We start from the raw sequence: 21,414 nt of genomic DNA, 5'->3' as shown, positions 1-21,414 counted from the left end.
CTGTCAACAACTGAACTGTCAACCACAACAGGTGCGTGAGGACGCACAGCGTCCACTCGAGACTGCTTTGACTGCCTAGACTGAGCAGTCAAAACAACTCTAGAATGCGGAGGTTGACGCACAGCGTCAAAACAAGTCAACTCCGATTGTTAGTGAACGTCTTGAACGTCAACAGGAGCATCAGCAAGTGGCCTAACGTCCAAATGCGGCTGAAAAACCACACGAGACCGCATCGAGTGTGGTTCTAAACAACCTGACTGACGTGACTAAGCTACGCCAACGTCAACAGTAAGCACAAAGGAACGTTAGGTTGGCTGAAAGCCAGGATATCGATGAGATAAACGGCTAGACTCAACGGACTAATCGGCAGAATAGTCTTCCATAAGGGAGGCAAGCATATACTGCATGTCTTGCCATACAACCCATTAAGGATCAACGGAAATGGTTGTGGTAAGAGACGAGGGTAACGTCTGTGACCGCAACACTTTGCCAACAAAAAAAGACTCTCGGAGTCTGTGTTACGCTTTTGTTAGGCGGCGAGCAGTTATCCGATGACTGCATAGGGTCAGAGCTGTCCTAATGGTTGTAACCAGGACGCTGGACCTGTCCTGAAAGGACTGACTTTCGCTTAAGGGCTTCGAAACCTTGTGACAGGTTTCTTATGCGAAAAGCCTTCGGATGACGAGGAGAAACAACGTCTCTCTCGTCTTATGGTAGGGGAGATCTTGGTAAGATACACCCGATACCATAGAGGGAAAACGTCTGTTCGTTGATCAAGGCCTCTCGAACCCATAGGTCGTTTGACATTACTTCTCCCCTGGGCTTGGGAGCATGCAAGAGGTCCCGGACTAGGTGAACGACAGGCACGAACAGACGAACCCTCGGACGCAACACTGTAACACTTTGCGCATATCACTTTATCACTTCGATTTTCTGTTTTGCACTTATTTCACTGAAATCGAAACTTTTACTGATTTCTACCTGAAACACGCAATTCTACCCTTCATTAAAAGGTAGTAATTGCGAAATCAGTCGTATAATGCATAAAACAGAAAACATATTTTAAGATAAAAAAAATCAGTGGCTGGGAAAGAGACTAAACACTAGTTCATATAAACTACGTTTTCAATCTCTCACCGCACATAGCCTGGGGACGAGAATAAAAAACTAAAAACGTTTTATCCTTCCTCCCCGTACAGCGACTAGGGACGAGAGTAACTCGAGAACAACGTTACCCGCTTGAACGGAACGTTTTCTCTCCTCTCTCTCCCTCCGTCTCTATCTCTCTCTCTCTCTTTCTCTCTTGATTTCGCACCTAAGAGAAGAGCCCAATTATATTTCGTCAAAAAAACATGTTATTTGACTAAAGGAAAAAACTGAAAGGTTTTTCAAATAAAAAGTTCCTTTAAAATAGAATTTAAAACATTTAAGCTAAGAAAGAATGAACAAAACGTCAGAATCGATTTACTCTTACTGCAAAGTGAAACCGTGATACACTCTCTCTCTATCGTAACGATAGAGCGCATGTTGAACGTCCTGAACGTCAACAACTGCGTAGCATAATAAACTAAACGTTAGTTCATCTTTGAAAACAGTACGAAGACTATCAAAGAAATTCTTTCATAAAATATTACATTTAAAAAGTTTTAAATCCTTAGCTCTTTAAAAGCTAATTACGATATAAAGGGCTCAACGTTGATTAACTTCGGTTTCCAAGTTAGGACCGCCTACTCTCAGGAAAGGTCGCATATAAACAAAACATTAAAATTTATTTTTATATGTTTATAATAAATGGAAAGTTAATCGAAGAGGCCTAATAAAGGCGGAGAGATATAAAATATATAGAGGAAAATCTATAACGTGATAAGATAATTACTAAAAGCCTAAACACACTTCCGTCTAAGGGAAGGGTCGGCCATTTAAAAGTGAAAGGAAGTCCATACTCTCTTTGTCACCATAATTAAATCTATCCAAAACGAGTTCAAGATTTAAGATGAAAATAAAACACCTGCATAGCGAAAGCTCAAAACTAGAATATAGTACTTCACCAAATAGATGTGAAAAACTCCAGTTTAGCAACAGCGAGTAAAGTACGTCTTGTCGACACCTCGACAGAGAGAAAATTGAGTCTTTGTTTACATTGAGAGCTGGGTATCTGGTCGACAGATGGCGCTGTTGGGCACACCCGCAACCTGTGTAGCGATCGCTGGCGAGTTTTTCCGTAGAGTTGTCTGTCGAGCAACAGAGTTGCAGCTATATAATCACCCGCTAAGTTAAATATTGAAAAAGAAAGTTACACTTATTAAAAAATATTTCTGGTAGGAAAATGATGTTTCAATCTTAGGAGAAATTTTGACCACTACTGTATACAATAAAGATAAAATAATATCACTGGTGTTAATGGAATGAATAAATATACTGCGTATGGTGTGTCTGTGTATGTATATATATATATATATATATATATATATATATATATATATATATATATATATATATATATATATATATATATATATATATATATATATATATATATATATATACATATATATATATATATATATATATGGAGATGGTTTAGCATGCTCTTTGCACTCCCCAAAAGAGATTAATGTACCAAACTTTTAACTGGGCTCCACAAGGCACTAGAAGAGTTGGAAGACTCAGGCCTATATGGCTGAGGACTATGAAGCGTGAAGTAGGAGATGATGAATGGAGAAGTATCGATTTGAAAAGTCAAGATAGAGAGGATTGGCGAAATCTAACCAAGGCCCTTTGCGTCAATAGGAGTAGGAGATGATGATGATCATGATATATAGAAACCACTAAATTGAACGGGAAAAAAAAAAACATTTTTAATGATTGACATCAACAAGAATGAGCTTCAAGGAGGAAGCTAATGAACCTGAGGTTATGCTTCAGAGAAATAGTAAATGTTGGTACTGTAAATAAAAACTATAATTTTTCCTCATTGGAAATACTCACACTGGTCTGCACGAGCATCGTTCAAATGATACAAGATAGGTACTAACACATCCAAAACATCGCTGCTCTTCAGCACATAGAATAGAAATTTCTGAAATAGTAAGAGTAAAATTATTAAGAAAGCCCGATAAAATCATAACACTGCACTTAGTTAAAAAAATATTTTATTTTTCTTTGTACTTAATGATAACTGAAAAATTATTTCACCTTACAACTGGGGATATACCAATCAATCATGGAATAACGATTTATATCCTAATGCACTAATATTCACCTTATTCTTCATAATACAATACATACAGTAATAGCGTATTTTCTTAAAACAATGAATACCTCTCAAGAAAAATATTACTTTTAATCAGCCCCATTTTAAGATAGCAGTAACTAGGACCAAAAGTGCACATCTATAGTCAATTCTTTTTAGCAAGGCAGATTTACATTGACTCGCAGGGATGTTCTTTTAGCTCTGAAAAGTTTCCTGATCGCTGATTGGTTGGACAAGATAATTCTAGCCAATCAGATAGCAGAAAACTTTTCCGAGCTAAAAGGGCACCGCTGCCAGTAGGTGCAAATGCGCCTCATTGAACAAAATTGCGTATAGATCCCTGTTTCCCATGCAGCCATCAGAAGAACTGTAAGGTAATCCATAGAGAGCTGAATTTATAAATAATGGACGCATTAAAAAATCAATCTGCTTATAATTAGCCAAAGTCCTTATTTAGTTAAAAAGGATTGATCTGGTAAAAAAAATATAGAAGGGCTACTAATTAAGGACTCGAAGGATCCATTTGAAAGCTCCTCGAGATTAGTCTTAAACATCAGATCCTGATGATCTGTACTTCCACTGTCTTGGGTTAGAGTTCTCTTGCTTGAGGGTACACTAGGGCACACTTCTATCTAGTTTCTCTTCCTCTTATTTTGTTAAAGTTCTTTTATAGTTTTTATAGGAAATATTTATTTCAATGTTATTACTATACTTAAAATATTTTCTTTTTCTTTATTTCCTTTCCTCACAGGCTATTTTCCCTGTTGGGGCCCCTGGGCTTGTAGCATCCTGCTTTTCCAACTAGGAGTGTAGCTTAGCATTTAATAATACTAATAATAATAATAATAATAATAATAATAATAATACTAATAACCTTATTATAATCACAGAACTTCCAAAAGAATACTAATAACTCTTGATGAAAGCCAATCTTCTTCGCTGAATGTGGGAGGTAAGTCTGCTGCAATGGATTATTCAATAACCACGTAAAACCTCTTAAAACAAAAGAGAAATCTTCTTCTCGGTGTATCCGGCTCAGGTAGTTTATAAACAAGTTGTCGGAGACAGTATTCGGCTGAAACATAAAATACAAGGTTAGAACTCAAGATGGATAACTGATTTACATCAAAACAGAACAATAAAGTCCTTCAAAAGAAACAAAATTGTATTTTTAAGTACTGTAAAGTATATGATTATCAGAAATTAATAGTAAATATATCAAATTTTAATAGTAAATTGTACTTATCCTAGCTATACAAACTTGAGTACTTTAAAATAGGGATATATATTAAGCAGCACTGGAAAAGTAACAGTATATCCTTACTCGCTACACCCTCCCCAAAAAATAAATTATGTGCTTCCATGAGGTGGAGGGGTGGGGCTTCTCGGCCGCACTCCACCCGTCTTTAACTACCTCGTTAACAAATTCAACAGCCATTAAAACTCTGCTGAGGACATGTTCTTTATTACAAAGAACAAACGGTTTATATACACGTAGAAACAAATGTATTAAACAAGGGGTTGAAAATTCACTTATAAGGCTATAACAGTATCTCTTCAACACATTCTTCACTTTCATATAAGGGTGCATGCTGTCCTATATTTGCTCTTATTGAAAAAACCCTCCTATATTGCTCTTACATATTCATAATGGTTTGATGATCTTTTTTTTGAGGAATACCAGACTGAAGAGACTAACAGTGTTACATAGGTGAAGTTTCAACCCACTGAGTAATAATGGTTTGTAAGTTCTTTCATTTAAGGGGGATTCGTTCTTATATAAAGTAGTTGTAAATGCTGCAGTTCATTTGCAGCTATATACAGCAACTTTTGATTACAGCTAATACCAAAAAACTATGGAATTTTAACCTTATGAATCAAATTCATAAATGTTAAATAAAAATTGTTAAGAGATGACTGCATTTTACCATTTTTTTTCAATGTCTTTTGAACTTTTATTTTGTTTACTGTAGGATGACTTCTCTAACCAAGGCCTGTACATCCTATTGCTAAAGTTTACAATATTAAGACCTTATCAATTAATAGCAAGGACATATATATTTTTTCAAGTGTCTAGGCTATTAAAATATTTAAGCACATGAAGTGATACACAATCCCAAACATATGATATGCTAAAGTTAAACAAATATAACTTGGTTCTTTAACAGAAGAATGAGTACTTACTTCCTCAATATCTGCACACCCAGCAGTAATATCATGATCTAAAGTTGTAATAAGAATTTGTAGTGCCACTTCTACTAAAGGCTCTCGGGAATCTGAGAACAGAAGATGGTTGTATGGAACTCCAAATCCAACAGGATCAAAGCCGCACACAATGTTTAGCAGTGACGTGAAGAGAGGCAGAGCATGACGGTTGTCTGCAGAAGTGAAAACGGCTATCCATCGATTAGTAGCATCAGCTCCATCTGTGGGATAAAAAGGAGGGTTAAGAAGAAACACCTATCAATATTAGTTGTAAAAAATAATAGTCAATCCCTAGAGGACAGTCTACACCTGGTTTGTGACAAAGATTATATGAAGTGTAGATGTGAGAAAGGTAAGAGAGCGTGCTAGAAATAGGAATGAACGGCGAGCGATTGTGACGTAGTTCCGGTAGTCCCTGCTGCTTCATCCGGTCGCCTTGGTTGACCGCGGAGGTAGAAGCAGTAGGGGATTCAGCGTTATGAAGCTTCATCTGTGGTGGATAACGGGGGAGGGTGGGTTGTGGCACCCTAGCAGTACCAGCCGAACTCGGTTGAGTCCCTTGTCAGGCTGGGAGGAATGTATAGAGGAGAGGTCCCCTTTTTTGTTTCATTTGTTTGAATTACGTTCCTCCTGTGGTTCCATCTGTCAGAATGACTAGGCATCACAGGAAAGGGTAAGTTTTCTTTATTTTAATTAGAAGTTGGAAAGTCGGTGGCTTTGATGAATAAAGAAGTATGACTACCCGGTATGATTCAATCAAATAATTCACCTGTTGTTTTCCTCAACTATAAATCTCTAAAACATATACAATAAAAACTAACTTTAGCAGTAAAATATCAAAATAAAAATGTATAGCAACCAAAGCCGGATACATTTTTTCTATTACCTGATGACGGTTGATATATACTCTGGCTGAAACATGTAAGAATGAGCTTCAAGATTTCAGTACGATTCACATCTTGACTTGGGACATGGGGTGGTGAATGTGCAAAGCCCACTCCAGAAGCCCATATGAACTCGCAACTGTCTATACTTTGCAAGTCTTCATGTTTATCCTGAAAAAAAAAAAAATTACCGTTTATGTTTGATTAAAAACACAAATGAATATTTCTTTGGATATTCCATATAACAAGATAAAAGTTCTATGTAAAAATTAAAAGATTTCCATCCATATAATTTTCAGAATTTTCCACAATAACTATACTAACCGGTCCAGACTTCTTGTTTGTGGTCACAGTGAAGTCAGGGCAAAACAAGAGATCCTGGAAGAGAAAACGACATCACTTGCATTCTGAAATGCCACTAATAAGCTAGAATAAAATATATTATTCAAATACCTCATTATATATGCTTCATGAATTGTATCCTACAGTAGGGTTCCCAATTATGGGAGCATATAAGTATACAAGCTTAAAAAAATCAAGAGGAGTAATAAGACGTAATTTGAAAAAATCAAGATGAGAAATAAGATGTAGTTTGAAAAAATCAAGATGAGAAATAAGATGTAATTTGAAAAAATCAAGATGAGAAATAAGACGTAATTTGAAAAAATCAAGATGAGAAATAAGATGTAATTTGAAAAAATCAAGATGAGAAATAAGATGTAGTTTGAAAAAATCAAGATGAGAAATAAGACGTAATTTGAAAAAATCAAGATGAAAAATAAGATGTAATTTGAAAAAATCAAGATGAAAAATAAGATGTAATTTGAAAAAATCAAGATGAAAAATAAGATGTAATTTGAAAAAATCAAGATGAAAAATAAGATGTAATTTGAAAAAATCAAGATGAGAAATAAGATGTAATTTGAAAAAATCAAGATGAGAAATAAGACGTAATTTGAAAAAATCAAGATGAAAAATAAGATGTAATTTGAAAAAATCAAGATGAAAAATAAGATATAATTTGAAAAAAATCAAGATGAGAAATAAGACGTAATTTGAAAAAATCAAGATGAAAAATAAGATGTAATTTGAAAAAATCAAGATGAGAAATAAGACGTAATTTGAAAAAATCAAGATGAGAAATAAGACGTAATTTGAAAAAATCAAGATGAAAAATAAGATGTAATTTGAAAAAATCAAGATGAAAAATAAGATGTAATTTGAAAAAAATCAAGATGAAAAATAAGATGTAATTTGAAAAAATCAAGATGAAAAATAAGATGTAATTTGAAAAAATCAAGATGAAAAATAAGATGTAATTTGAAAAAATCAAGATGAAAAATAAGATGTAATTTGAAAAAATCAAGATGAAAAATAAGATGTAATTTGAAAAAATCAAGATGAGAAATAAGACGTAATTTGAAAAAATCAAGATGAGAAATAAGATGTAATTTGAAAAAATCAAGATGAGAAATAAGATGTAATTTGAAAAAATCTAGATGAAAAATAAGATGTAATTTGAAAAAATCAAGATGAAAAATAAGATGTAATTTGAAAAAACCAAGAGGAGAAAAAAGATGTAGTTTGAAAAAATCAAGATGAGAAATAAAATGTAATTTGAAAAAATCAAGATGAGAAATAAGATGTAATTTGAAAAAATCAAGATGAGAAATAAGATGTAATTTGAAAAAATCAAGATGAGAAATAAGATGTAATTTGAAAAAATCAAGATGAGAAATAAGATGTAATTTGAAAAAATCAAGATGAGAAATAAGATGTAGTTTGAAAAAATCAAGATGAAAAATAAGATGTAATTTGAAAAAATCAAGATGAGAAATAAGATGTAATTTGAAAAAACCAAGATGAGAAATAAGATGTAATTTAAAAAAATCAAGATGAGAAATAAGATGTAGTTTGAAAAAGTCAAGATGAGAAATGTTATTTTCATTAGTAAAATAAATTTTTGAATATACTTACCCGATAATCATGTAGCTGTCAACTCCGTTGCCCGACAGAATTCTACGGGAGGGATACGCCAGCTATCACTATACTAGAAGGGGGTGTACTCACAAGCGCCACCTGTGGCCAGGTACTACAGTACTTGTTGTTGACGCCACCTCACTTTTTCCTCGGTCCACTGGTTCTCTATGGGGAGGAAGGGTGGGTCAATTAAATCATGATTATCGGGTAAGTATATTCAAAAATTTATTTTACTAATGAAAATAACATTTTTCAATATTAAACTTACCCGATAATCATGTAGCTGATTCACACCCAGGGGGGTGGGTGAAAAACCAGTGTACAAGACTAAAGGATAGCTAAGTATCCCGTATTTCATATAATCAGTTATTCACAATAACAATGAAATAATAAGTACCTGGTAAGGAAGTCGACTTGAACCGTTACTCTGCCTTTAATAAGATCGTCTTCCTTACTGAGCGCAGCGTTCCTCTTGGAAGGCTGAATCAACTCAAAGGTGCTAAAGTATACAGGGCTGCAACCCATACTAAAGGACCTCATCACAACCTTTAACCTCGGCGCTTCTCAAGAAAGAATTGACCACCCGCCAAATCAACGAGGATGTGGAAGGCTTCTTAGCCGACCGTACAACCCATAAAAAGTACTCAAGAGAAAGGTTAAAAGGTTATGGGATTATGGGAATGTAGTGGCTGAGCCCTCGCCTACTACTGCATTCGTTGCTACGAATGGTCCCAGGGTGTAGCAGTACTCGTAAAGAGACTGGACATCTTTGAGATAGAATGATGCGAACACTGACTTGCTTCTCCAATAGGTTGCATCCATAACACTCTGCAGAGAATGGCTCTGTTTGAAGGCCACTGAAGTAGCCACAGCTCCCACTTCATGTGTCCTTACCTTCAGCAAAGCAAGGTCTTCTTCCTTCAGATGAGAATGTGTTTCTCTAATCAGAAGCCTGAATAGTAAGAAACTGAGTTCTTAGAACTTGGAAAAGAAGGTTTCTTGATAGCACACTATAAGGCTTCTGATTGTCCTTGTAAAGGTTAAGACCTTTTTAGATAGTACCTAAGAGCTCTAACTGGGCAAAGTACTCTCTTCAGTTCATTCCCCACCAAGTTGGACAGGCTTGGGATCTCGAACGACTTAGGCCAAGGACGTGAAGGAAGCTCGTTTAGCAAAAACCGAGCTGCAAGGAACATGTAACCGTTTCAGATGTGAAAACAATGATCCTGCTGAAGGCGTGGATCTCACTTACTCTTTTAGCTGTTGTCAAGCACACGAGGAAAAGAGTTTTTAATGTGAGGTCCTAAAAAGAGGCTGATTGGAGAGGTTCAAATCTTGATGACATAAGGAACCTTAGGACCACGTCTAGATTCCAGCCTGGAGTGGACAACCGACGTTCCTTTGAGGTCTCAAAAGACCTAGGGAGGTCCTGTAGATCTTTGTTGGTGGAAAGATCCAAGCCTCTGTGGCGGAAAACCGCTGCCAACATACTTCTGTAACCCTTGATCGTAGGAGCTGAAAGGGATCTTACTTTCCTTAGATATAACAGGAAGTCAGCAATCTGGGTTACAGTGGTACTGGTTGAGGAAACTGCATTGGTCTTGTACCAGCTACGGAAGACTTCCCCTTGAGACTGATAGATTCTGAGAGTGGATGTTCTCCTTGCTTTGGCAATCGCTCTGGCTGCCTCCTTCGAAAAGCCCCTAGCTCTTGAGAGTCTTTCGAAAGTCTGAAGGCAGTCAGACGAAGAGCGTGGAGGATAGGGTGTACCTTCTTTACGTGAGGTAGACTTAGAAGGTTCACTCCTAGAGGAAGAGTCCTGGGAATGTCGACCAGCCATTGCAGTACCTCTAAGAACCATTCTCTCGCGGGCCAGAGCGGAGCCAACCAACGTCAGCCGTGTCCCTTTGTGAGAGGAGAACTTCTGAAGTACCCTGTTGACAATCTTGAACGGCGGGAATGCATACAGGTCGAGATGGAACCAATCCAGCAGAAAAGCATCCACGTGAACTGCTGCTGGGTCTGGAATCGGAGAACAATACAACAGGAGTCTCTAGGTTATCGAGGTAGCGAACAGATCTATGGTTGGCTGACCCCACAGGGCCCAAAGTCTGCTGCAAACATTCTTGAGAAGGGTCCACTCTGTGGGGATGACCTGACCCTTCCGGCTGAGGTGATCTGCCATGACATTCATACTGCCCTGAATGAACCTCGTTACCAGTTAGCTTTCGATCTTTAGACCAGATGAGTAGGTCCCTTGCGATCTAGAACAACTTCCACGAAAGAGTCCCTCCCTGCTTGAAGATGTAAGCCAGGGCTGTGGTGTTGTCAGAGTCCACCTCCACCACTTTGTTAAGCTGGAGGGACTTGAAGTTTATCAAGGCCAGAATAACCGCCAACAACTCCTTGCAATTGATGTGAAGTGTCCTTTGCTCCTGATTCCATGTTCCCGAGCATTCTTGTCCGTCCAAAGTCGCACCCCAGCCCGTGTCTGATGCGTCCGAGAGGAGACGGCGGTCGTGTTTCTGAACAGCCAAAGGTAGACTTCCTTGAGAAGAAAGCTGTTCTTACACCACGCGAGAGAAGACCTCCTCTCTTCGGAAACAGGAACTGAGACCGTCTCTAGCGTCATGTCCTTTATCCAGTGAGCAGCTAGATGATACTGAAGGGGGGGGAGGTGGAGTCTCCCTAACACGATGAAAGTGTCCCTGTTAGACTCATCCACTACCTGACTGAGCATCGGTTCCTTCTCAGCATCCTCTGGATGCATTCTAGGGCTTGGAAGATCCTTGGGGCCGACGGAAAAGCCCGAAAAGCTCGACTCTGAAGATCCATACCCAAGGAGACAATGGTCTGGGATGGGACGAGCTGAGACTCCTCAAAATTGACCAGGAGGCCCAGTTCCTTGGTCAGATCCATAGTCCATTTGAAAATCTCTAGACAGCGACGACTTGTGGGAGCTCTTAAAAGCCAGTCGTCTGACGGAGCCGGACACAAGATCATGGTACTGCTGCACAGTCTGTGAACTGTCAACCATGGGCAAGCGAGGAAGTACAGTGACAACCCGAATCTGTCTAGACTGTCTGGGTCGTACAGACAACTCCTTATCGGGTTGCTGAGGTTGCTGCACTGCGTCACAACAAGTCACTTCTGCTGGTTGTTGAACGTCTTCCCCGTGACACATTGACTCCGTAAACAAAAAATCCTCTAACAAGGACTAAGCTTGGACTGCATGTCTTGCAACACAGCTCAAGGTCTATGGGAGCAGGTGTGGTAACAGACGGGATTAGCGACTGAAGTGGAACCATTACCTTCCCTGGAAGCATGTTATGCTTAAATAAAAGTCCATAGGAGGCTACGCAGCTAAAGGCTCCCTCCAAATGACAGAGTCCTCAAGGGAATATCAGAAGGAGGGAGAAAAGAACTTTCTCATCTACAGGGACCATATCCTAGAAAAGCTAAGTTCTCTCAGTGAGGGTTTCACTGGTGCAAAAGCAGCAGACTAGAAGGCAACGTTATGAAACTGCTTGACAGTCTAGTGAGTTGGCAACAACCAAAGATGTGTGACTGAGAAGCATGCGGTAAGGTATGCAGAGCATGTTGTATGCAGAGTATGCTGTATGCAGAGCATGCTGTATGTAGAGCATGTTGTATGCAGAGCATGCTGAATACAGAGCATGTTGTATGCAGAGCATGTTGTATGCAGAGCATGCTGAATGCAGAGCATGCTGTATGCAGAGCATGTTGTATGCAGAGCATGCTGTATGCAGAGCATGCTGTATGTAGAGCATGTTGTATGCAGAGCATGCTGAATGCAGAGCATGCTGTATGCAGAGCATGTTGTATGCAGAGCATGCTGTAAGCAAAGCATGCTGTATGTAGAGTATGCTGTAAGGTAAGCAGAGCGTGTGCATGGCGTTTAACATTTCTCAGAAATTCCATGACCAGTGCTAGAGTGCTTTATGCATGCTTGCATGGGGTTTTAATATCAACATAATATTTACCTTACATTCATAACTCATGATTCATATTTTTGCCATATTTTGCGATATTGTTAAAAATATATTGCAAGGAATACAAATATATTTTTATAAGTAATACAAATAACCTCCATTATCATAATGTTTGAAAATGGAGGTAAGGTATGCTGAACAGCAGAGTCAGAACGAGCTGGAACAACAATAGTTGTGGTTTCCTCTTCAAGACTCTGTTGAGGGAACACCTGAGGCTCAGTCTGCAAAGGCTGCTCAAAGGAAGTAGCAGAAGGTAGGCGCATGGGTGGAGGAGGCTGACTCCTGGCATGAGTGGCTGAACTCAAGGGTTGCGCTTGCTGAGTGGTTGGCGGATGCGCAGTAGCAAGTTCCTGAGGAACGAGTTGAGGTTCCTGCGGTGTGAGCTGAGAGCGAAAAGGTAGTGGCTGCGCAGAACGCAGTAAAAGTCTCGCAAGTTGAGGCTCCTGAGGCGCAAGGCTAAGGTGTTGAGGTGCTTGCCTTGAGGAGGGTTGAGCTCGGTGCAGCGAGAGCTGAGGAGACTGACTCATGGATGGGAGAGGTTGTTGTACCTCAATCGAGTGTTGCCTCACTGGTGGAACAGCAAGTGGAAGCGGAGGAAGAGAGGTATAAGCCTCCTGTTCCCATTGCTGAGGTTGCCTTAAGGAAGGCGGAGGGAGCTGCACACCACTGGGATCAGTAAACTCATAACGTGGCTCAACATCGTACGCCTGGCAGGCGGTACTGCGGTCAGGCGGAGCGAGCGCAGGCGGAGCGAGCGCAGGCGGAGGCGCAACCTTCTCAGCCCGACACTCACGCATCAAGACCGAAAGTTGTGACTGCATGGACTGCAGTAGAGTCAACTTGGGGTCGGCAGACACTAAGGTCTGCTGAGGTAAAGCCTTAACAGCAGAGATCTGTTGCGGCAGAACCTTACTCCTCTTAGGCGGAGTGCATTCAACTGATGACTGAGGAGAGTCAGAGCTAACCCAATGACTGCATCCGGGTTGTTGAACTCTAAGTTCGTACGTCTGGCATAGGTCTGGACTTTACGTTTAAGAGGTCTTGAGACCTGAGACCAGCGTTTTCTCCCCTAAATTTCTTCTGCAGACGAGCAAAATAAGGGCTCAATCGTCTGCGAGTGGGAGTGACGGTCTCGGTAAGACACGCCCGCAACCACCGAGGATACTTCTGTGCGCCGATCAAGGCCTGCTGAACCCTTATGCCCTTCGACATTGCTTCTCCCCTGGGCTTGGGAGCTTGCAAGAGGTCCCGGACTGGGAGGACGACTGGCGCGCACAGAAGTACCCTCACGCACAACACTGACACACTTTGCGCTAATCACTTATCACTTTGATTTTCTGTTTGCACTTATTTCACTGAACTCGAAACTTTAAGTGGTTTGTACCTGAAACACGCAATTCTATCCTTTCTCAAAAGTTAGTAATTGCGAAAACAGAATTACAATGTAACAGAAAAATCTAATGAAAGATAAATAATTCAGTGGCTGGAAAGAGACTAAACACTAGATCACTCTAGAAACGTTTACCTTCTTCCCCTAAAGAGACTAGGGAGAAGAGCAAAAACGATAACAACGTTACTCGCTTGAATGAAACGTTTATCCTCCTCTTTCTCCCTCCGTCTCTATCTCTCTCTCTCTCTCTCTCTCTTGACTTAGAACCTGAGAGAAGAGCCCAATCATATATATCGTTAAAACATATTATTGTTAAAGGAAAAAACTGAAATATTTCCCAAAATGAAAAGTTCCTTTATTAGGATTAAAACCATTAAGTTAAGAAAGAATGAACAAAACGCTAGACACGGTTACTCTTACTGCAACGTGAAACCGTGAAAATTCTTTCTCTATCGTAACGATAGAGCGCAAGTTGAACGTTCTGAACGTCAACAACTGCAGAGACAAAACAAAACGTTAGTTCAACTTTGAAAACAGTACGAGACTATCAAAGAAATTCTTTCAAAGACATTAAAATAGCATAATAGGTTAACAGGTAAAACCGAAATGACGGGCTCAATGTTAATTAACTTCGGTACCAAGAAAAGACCGCCTACTATTAGGAAGGTCGAATATAAACAAATATAAAAATTAATTTTAATAAGTTTATAATAAAAGGAAGTTAATCGAAGAGGCCTATAAGAGGCGGAGAGATATAAAATAAATCTATAACTTTTGTTAAGCAAAATTAAGAGAGAGAGTCTATACTCTCTTAGACACCAACACTTCCGTCTAAGGGAAGGGTCGGCCATTTAAAGGTGAAAGAGAGTTCATACTCTCTTCGTCACCATTAATCAAATTAATTCCAAAAGCTAACTAAGCTAATATAGAAGTTTCCAGTATAGCGAATAGCTGCAAATTTTAGAGAAATACTTCACCAAACCGTGAACAATACTCCAAAATCATAAGCGTATCCAAGAACGTCTTGCCGGAAGCACGACAGAGGAAAAAGTGAGGTGGCGTCAACAACAAGTACTGTAGTACCTGGCCACAGGTGGCGCTTGTGAGTACACCCCCTTCTAGTATAGTGATAGCTGGCGTATCCCTCCCGTAGAATTCTGTCGGGCAACGGAGTTGACAGCTACATGATTATCGGGTAAGTTTAATATTGAAAAATAAGATGTAGTTTGAAAAAATCAAGATGAGAAATAAGATGTAATTTGAAAAAATCAAGATGAGAAATAAGATGTAATTTGAAAAAATCAAGATGAGAAATAAGATGTAGTTTGAAAAAATCAAGATGAGAAATAAGATGTAATTTGAAAAAATCAAGATGAGAAATAAGATGTAATTTGAAAAAATCAAGATGAGAAATAAGATGTAGTTTGAAAAAATCAAGATGAGAAATAAGATGTAATTTGAAAAAATCAAGATGAGAAATAAGATGTAATTTGAAAAAATCAAGATGAAAAATAAGATGTAATTTGAAAAAATCAAGATGAAAAATAAGATGTAGTTTGAAAAAGTCAAGATGAGAAATAAGATGTAATTAGAAAAAATCAAGATGAAAAATAAGATGTAGTTTGAAAAAGTCAAGATGAGAAATAAGATGTAATTTGAAAAAATCAAGATGAGAAATAAGATGTAGTTTGAAAAAGTCAAGATGAGAAATAAGATGTAGTTTGAAAAAATCAAGATGAGAAATAAGATGTAGTTTGAAAAAATCAAGATGAGAAATAAGATGTAGTTTGAAAAAATCAAGATGAGAAATAAGATGTAGTTTGAAAAAATCAAGATGAAAAATAAGATGTAATTTGAAAAAACCAAGAGGAGAAAAAAGATGTAATCTGAAATTATCTGCCATATCCAAAACACTTGTGGTAGTTGAATGGTAGAGTTTGCGACAAAAAAAATGCTATACTTACACAGAGAGCATGAATTAAACTGTGTGCTAGAGGAACAGAGTCTCCAGAACCTTCCTCTTCTCCGCCAGCTGGAAGACTAGACCAAAAAAATCCTCGCCAGTCGGGATCCTCAAAGATGTAAGGGATGACTCTCATCAATATCCTCACGCAATTCAAAACTGTAAAAAAAAAAAACACAAGTACACTTGAGTAATTTGTATTTTTTCAAACAATAAAAACTTGATACCTTTATCTACGAGTATGTTTTCAGAATGAACTGCAACAGCCCTTTAATAAGGTACGTGCAGTAGTCCGTTATTTCTATAACTTATAGTAAATTACAAAAATTCTTACTTCTTATGTTTGTTGTTATAAATTGTTCAATAATTACCATTACAAAACCTTGAAAAATTACTGTATATGTGTATTTATGAACAAGTGGAACTCATCGAGAGAAATTCCTTATTTCTTATGGGAAAAGTAGTTTTAGAAGACGACCATTTTATGTTGCGAGTTTGCTCCTATGACACATTAAATTCTTAACCTGAGATACTACTGTACTAAGTCACGGATCACCAATCTCTCTATAAGGCAGATAACATCTGAAGTGTCAGACCAGACATCCAAACTATTGTGAATGTATGATGGCGACCCATCCACTCCCCTAGTAAGGAGGATGGAGGAATTGATTCCAAATAGAACATAGCCAGCTAGAAAGGCGCTTCAATGCATAACTGGCCAGAATCAGTCGTCCGACCAGCACATGACGGTTATGATTGCTTCGTTCCCTCAAAAGGAGAACAAGATACAGAAGTGCCGTCATTACAGCTTTCCCGGACACTTGCGCCGAATGTATTGTCCTGTGTTGGAGCTGTGAGAGTTACACAGCTACTGAGCAGCCACCAAAGGACCCTAGAAAGATCCATGAGTCTGCAGGCACCATCCTAAAAGTACCAAGGCAAAGATGGTCATAAACTCTCAACATAGAGTAACAGGTGATCCTCAAGATGAGAGAGGCCAGCATTCACCTCAAATGTTCCCGTCATCCAAAGATTCACAGAGCTGGAAGGAACACCGACTGGGCACTTCCTTAATGTCCTGCTAGAGCTAAAAAGGTGTTGCAATACTGTACTCCTATGAGGGATGTGATATCCTGCAATGTATCACAGGACCTCAGGCAATCAGAGTTAAATATCTGTAGGAGGGATAGGCTTGAGCAGAAACTGGTCTTTTGTGGTCTTCTTACTAGGAAGGAGCCTATCTATCCTTCATTGATAAGAAAAAAGACCCTGCACAACTGCCTCTTGCCAAAATAGAGAAGAGAGACAGTTTTGAGGGACAGACCTTACAATGTCATCTTCAGGTAGCAGGAGATGTGTGCACCAAAGCCCTCAGGAAAAGGACGAAGTTCTGAGATTGGTAAGATATCTTGAAGCTTCCTTCAACCACAGTGTGTTCTCCTGAAGATGATAAATACAAACTCTACCGAGGAGAATCTACAGCAGAGGCAGAAGAAGATTGTGATAAGCTGAAAATAGCTCTGGCTGGGGAGGCACATTATCTTCAATCCCCACAGTACTGAGTGTCTCTTGGGACCTACCTGAAAGCTAGCAGAACATGACACCACTTGACTCAGAGTCACCCCAGAGTGTTTCATGAAGGAGCCATGGAGGTTTGGGAGGTAGAAAATCCCAGTTTTATATATACATATACAGTACCTATTTTTTTAAAAAAATTCATTTCCTTTCCATTTTTTTCCTGTAACTGTCCAAGTTGCAATTTAAGGAGATGCTTGAGTTCCTGAAGAAAATTATGTGAATAATGATAACAAAATCACAAATTTTAATGTCTAATGGTGACATGAGTACTCTTGATGAAGAAAACATTGAGGAAAACAGAGACTCAAGGAATGTGCTACACAGCAGCTATTTCACTCACTCATTAACAAATGTCTATGGAGGACTCTGAATGTAGAATTAATCCATCTCGTTAAAAAAGTATGTACAGTATGGTAATTCGGCATTAATGGTTTGTACTTTGTATGAAAACACCTTATAATAAAAAAGCAGTCTTAGATACAAGACTCACCAATTTGTTGTAAAATGTTATTTTTATAATAAAATAAATTTTTGAATATACTTACCCGGTGATTATAATAGCTTCAACTCTGTTGCTCGACAGAAAACTCTAAGGTAAAACTCGCCAGCGATCGCTACACAGGTTGCGGGTGTGCCCAACAGCGCCATCTGTCGTCCAGATACCCAGTACTCAATGTAAACAAAGACTCAATTTTCTCCTCGTTCCACTGCGTCTCTATTGGGGAGGAAGGGAGGGTCCTTTAATTTATAATCACCGGGTAAGTATATTCAAAAATTTATTTTATTATAAAAATAACATTTTTCAATATTAAACTTAGCCGGTGATTATAATAGATGATTCACACCCAGGGGGGTGGGTAGAGACCAGCAATATATGTTTACATTATTATGAGCTAAGAGTTTTTATTTCATTTTAGAAGTTATCAAAATAACAAAAAACAAAATAAATAGGTACCTGGTAAGGAAGTCGACTTGAACAATTACTCTGCCTTTTTAAGTACGTCTTCCTTACGGAGCCTCGCGATCCTCTTAGGATGCTGAGCGACCCCTAGGATCTGAAGTATCAAGGGTTGCAACCCATACAACAGGACCTCATCAAAACCCCTAATCTATGCGCTCTCAAGAAAGGACTTTGACCACCCGCCAAATCAACCAGGATGCGAAAGGCTTCTTAGCCTTCCGGACAACCCAAAAAACAACAATAAAAACATTTCAAGAGAAAGATTAAAAGGTTATGGAATTAGGGAATTGTAGTGGTTGAGCCCTCACCCACTACTGCACTCGCTGCTACGAATGGTCCCAGTGTGTAGCAGTCCTCGTAAAGAGACTGGACATCCTTAAGATAAAAAGACGCGAACACTGACTTGCTTCTCCAATAGGTTGCGTCCATTATACTTCGCAGAGATCTATTTTGTTTAAAGGCCACGGAAGTTGCGACAGCTCTAACTTCGTGTGTCCTTACCTTCAGCAAAGCTTGGTCTTCCTCACTCAGATGGGAATGAGCTTCTCGTATTAACAGTCTGACAAAATAGGATAAAGCATTCTTTGACATAGGCAAAGATGGTTTCTTAACAGAACACCATAAAGCTTCAGAAAGGCCTCGTAAAGGTTTAGTTCGTTTTAAATAGAACTTAAGAGCTCTCACAGGGCATAAGACTCTTTCCAGTTCATTGCCTACCATATTCGATAAGCTGGGAATATCGAACGATTTCGGCCAAGGTCGAGAAGGCAGCTCGTTTTTGGCTAGAAAACCAAGTTGTAGTGAACATGTAGCCTTTTCTGATGAAAATCCGATGTTCTTGCTGAAGGCATGAATCTCACTGACTCTTGTAGCTGTGGCTAAACATACCAGGAAAAGAGTCTTTAAGGTGAGATCTTTCAGGGAGGCTGATTGTAGCGGCTTGAACCTGTCTGACATAAGGAATCTTAGTACCACGTCTAAATTCCAACCAGGTGTAACCAAACGACGCTCCTTCGTGGTCTCAAAAGACTTAAGGAGGTCCTGTAGATCTTTATTGTTGGAAAGATCTAAGCCTCTGTGACGGAAGACTGATGCCAACATGCTTCTGTAACCCTTGATAGTGGGAGCTGAAAGTGATCGTTCTTTCCTCAGGTATAAGAGGAAGTCAGCTATTTGAGTTACAGAGGTACTGGTCGAGGAGTGGATGTTCTCCTTGCTCTTGCAATCGCACTGGCTGCCTCCTTCGAAAAGCCTCTAGCTCTCGAGAGTCTTTCGATAGTCTGAAGGCAGTCAGACGAAGAGCGTGGAGGCTTTGGTGTACCTTCTTTACGTGTGGCTGACGTAGAAGGTCCACCCTTAGAGGAAGAGTTCTGGGAACGTCTACTAGCCATCGAAGTACCTCGGTGAACCATTCTCTCGCGGGCCAGAGGGGAGCAACTAGCGTCAACCTTGTCCCTTCGTGAGAGGCGAACTTCTGCAGTACCTTGTTGACAATCTTGAACGGTGGGAATGCATATAGATCTAGATGTGACCAATCTAGGAGAAAGGCATCTATATGAACTGCTGCTGGGTCCGGGATTGGTGAGCAATATATTGGGAGCCTCTTGGTCATCGAGGTTGCAAAGAGATCTATGGTTGGTTGGCCCCAAGTGGCCCAAAGTCTCTTGCATACATCCTTGTGGAGGTCCATTCTGTTGGAATTACTTGTCCCTTCCGACTGAGACAATCTGCCATGACATTCAAGTTGCCTTGGATGAACCTCGTTACTAGCGATATGTTTAGACCTTTTGACCAGATGAGCAGGTCCCTTGCTATCTCGTACGTCAGTGAGTGGGTCCCTCCTTGCTTGGAGATGTACGCCAAAGCAGTGGTGTTGTCCGAGTTCACCTCCACCACTTTGCCTTGAAGGAGAGACCTGAAGCTTTTCAAGGCCAGATGTACTGCCAGTAGCTCCTTGCAGTTGATATGCATTGTCCTTTGACTCGAGTTCCATAATCCCGAACATTCCCGACCGTCTAATGTCGCGCCCCAGCCTACGTCCGATGCGTCCGAGAAGAGAACGTGGTCGGGAGTCTGAACAGCCAGGGGCAGACCCTCTCTGAGGCTGATACTGTCCTTCCACCAAGTCAGGCAAGACTTCATCTTCTCGGAAATGGGGATCGAGACCGCTTCTAGCGTCTTGTCCTTTTTCCAGTGAAATGCTAGGTGATATTGAAGAGGACGGAGGTGTAGTCTTCCTAATGACACAAACTGTTCCAGGGATGATAGCGTCCCTATCAGACTCATCCACTTCCTGACTGAACATCGTTCCTTCTTCAGCATGTTCTGGATGCATAACTGGGCTTGGCTTGTTCTGGGGGCCGACGGAAAAGCCCGAAAAGCTAGACTGTGAATCTCCATCCCTAAATACACAATAGTTTGGGATGGGACCACTTGTGACTTTTCCATATTGACAAGGAGACCCAATTCCTTGGTCAGATCTAGAGTCCACTTTAGATCCTTCAGACAGCGACGACTGGAAGAAGCTCTGAGAAGCCAGTCGTCCAAATAGAGGGAGGCTCGGATGTCCGCTAAATGAAGGAATTTGGCTACATTCCTCATCAGCCTCGTAAACACAAGAGGAGCTGTGCTTAGGCCAAAGCACAGGGCTTGAAACTGGTAGACAACCTTTTCGAAAACGAATCTCAGAAAAGGTTGGGAGTCCGGGTGGATGGGGACGTGGAAGTAGGCGTCCCTTAGGTCTAAAGAGACCATCCAGTCTTCCCTTCTGACCGCTGCTAGAACCGACTTTGTGGTCTCCATGGAGAACGTCTGCTTTGTGACAAAGACATTCAGAGCACTGACGTCTAGCACCGGCCTCCACCCTCCTGTCTTCTTTGACACCAAGAAGAGTCGGTTGTAGAATCCCGGGGTTTGATGGTCCGAGACTTTGACCACCGCTCCCTTCTCTAGTAAAAGAGACACTTCCTGTTTCAAGGCTCGTCTCTTGTCTTCCTCTCTGTACCTGGGAGAGAGATCGATGGGAGACGTTGCTAGAGGGGGTTTCCGTACAAACGGGATCTTGTACCCCTCTCTGAGCAACTTCACAGATTGTGCATCTGCGCCTCTCTTTTCCCAGGTCTGCCAGAAGTTCTTGAGTCTGGCTCCCACTGCTGTCTGAAGAAGCTGGCAGTCAGACTCTGCCCTT

The 21,414-nt window shown here is 40.0% G+C and overlaps 1 protein-coding gene across 2 annotated transcripts in view; it reads right to left on the bottom strand.

Annotated features, from left to right (window-relative positions):
• LOC137649934 (protein HID1) overlaps positions 1–21,414 on the bottom strand; it is a 91,006-nt gene that overhangs the window by 51,963 nt on the left and 17,629 nt on the right. For both annotated transcript variants that reach the window (XM_068382880.1, XM_068382881.1), the window contains exons 3-8: positions 15,690–15,847; positions 6,667–6,720; positions 6,345–6,513; positions 5,438–5,679; positions 4,128–4,328; positions 2,989–3,079 (exon numbers count right to left, since the gene is read on the bottom strand). In XM_068382880.1, coding sequence (XP_068238981.1) covers positions 2,989–3,079; positions 4,128–4,328; positions 5,438–5,679; positions 6,345–6,513; positions 6,667–6,720; positions 15,690–15,847 — 915 coding nt within the window. The remainder of the gene's footprint in view (positions 1–2,988; positions 3,080–4,127; positions 4,329–5,437; positions 5,680–6,344; positions 6,514–6,666; positions 6,721–15,689; positions 15,848–21,414) is intronic.

This window comes from Palaemon carinicauda, chromosome 11 (genome assembly GCF_036898095.1).
Source record: "Palaemon carinicauda isolate YSFRI2023 chromosome 11, ASM3689809v2, whole genome shotgun sequence".
In the NCBI taxonomy this organism is placed as follows: Eukaryota; Metazoa; Arthropoda; class Malacostraca; order Decapoda; family Palaemonidae; genus Palaemon; species Palaemon carinicauda.
The sequence above is the reverse complement of the archived record's forward strand: the minus strand, read 5'-3'. Positions and strand labels throughout refer to the sequence as shown.